General features: G+C 53.3%; 1 protein-coding gene across 1 annotated transcript in view; it reads right to left on the bottom strand.

The window, feature by feature from the left end:
* Positions 1-123: 123 nt before the first annotated feature.
* Positions 124-210, bottom strand: part of COMMD4 (COMM domain containing 4) — a gene marked incomplete at its 5' end in the record, with an annotated part of 1372 nt that continues 1285 nt past the window's right edge. The window contains one exon of the mRNA XM_009071091.1: positions 124-164. Within this exon, the coding sequence (XP_009069339.1) occupies positions 124-164 (41 nt within the window). The remainder of the gene's footprint in view (positions 165-210) is intronic.

Below are 210 nucleotides of genomic sequence, written 5' to 3'. Positions count from 1 at the left end.
AAAATAAATAGTAAATCATGAAATGTGATTTTCCTAGAGATTTGTCCTGAGGGCAGCCAGGAGCACCAGGTCCAACCCCACAACCCAGTGCTGGTGCCTCCCGTCGTGGCCCCTTCTGGTTCCTCAGAAAAGGGTGTTCATCAGGGTCTGGGCCTGCTTCAGCTCTGCAGAGAGAGGACAGAGGTGTGTGGGAGGCACTAGCATTGCAGC

The sequence above is a fragment of the Acanthisitta chloris genome, unplaced genomic scaffold (genome assembly GCF_000695815.1).
Source record: "Acanthisitta chloris isolate BGI_N310 unplaced genomic scaffold, ASM69581v1 scaffold32943, whole genome shotgun sequence".
Taxonomy (NCBI): domain Eukaryota; kingdom Metazoa; phylum Chordata; class Aves; order Passeriformes; family Acanthisittidae; genus Acanthisitta; species Acanthisitta chloris.
The sequence above is the reverse complement of the archived record's forward strand: the minus strand, read 5'-3'. Positions and strand labels throughout refer to the sequence as shown.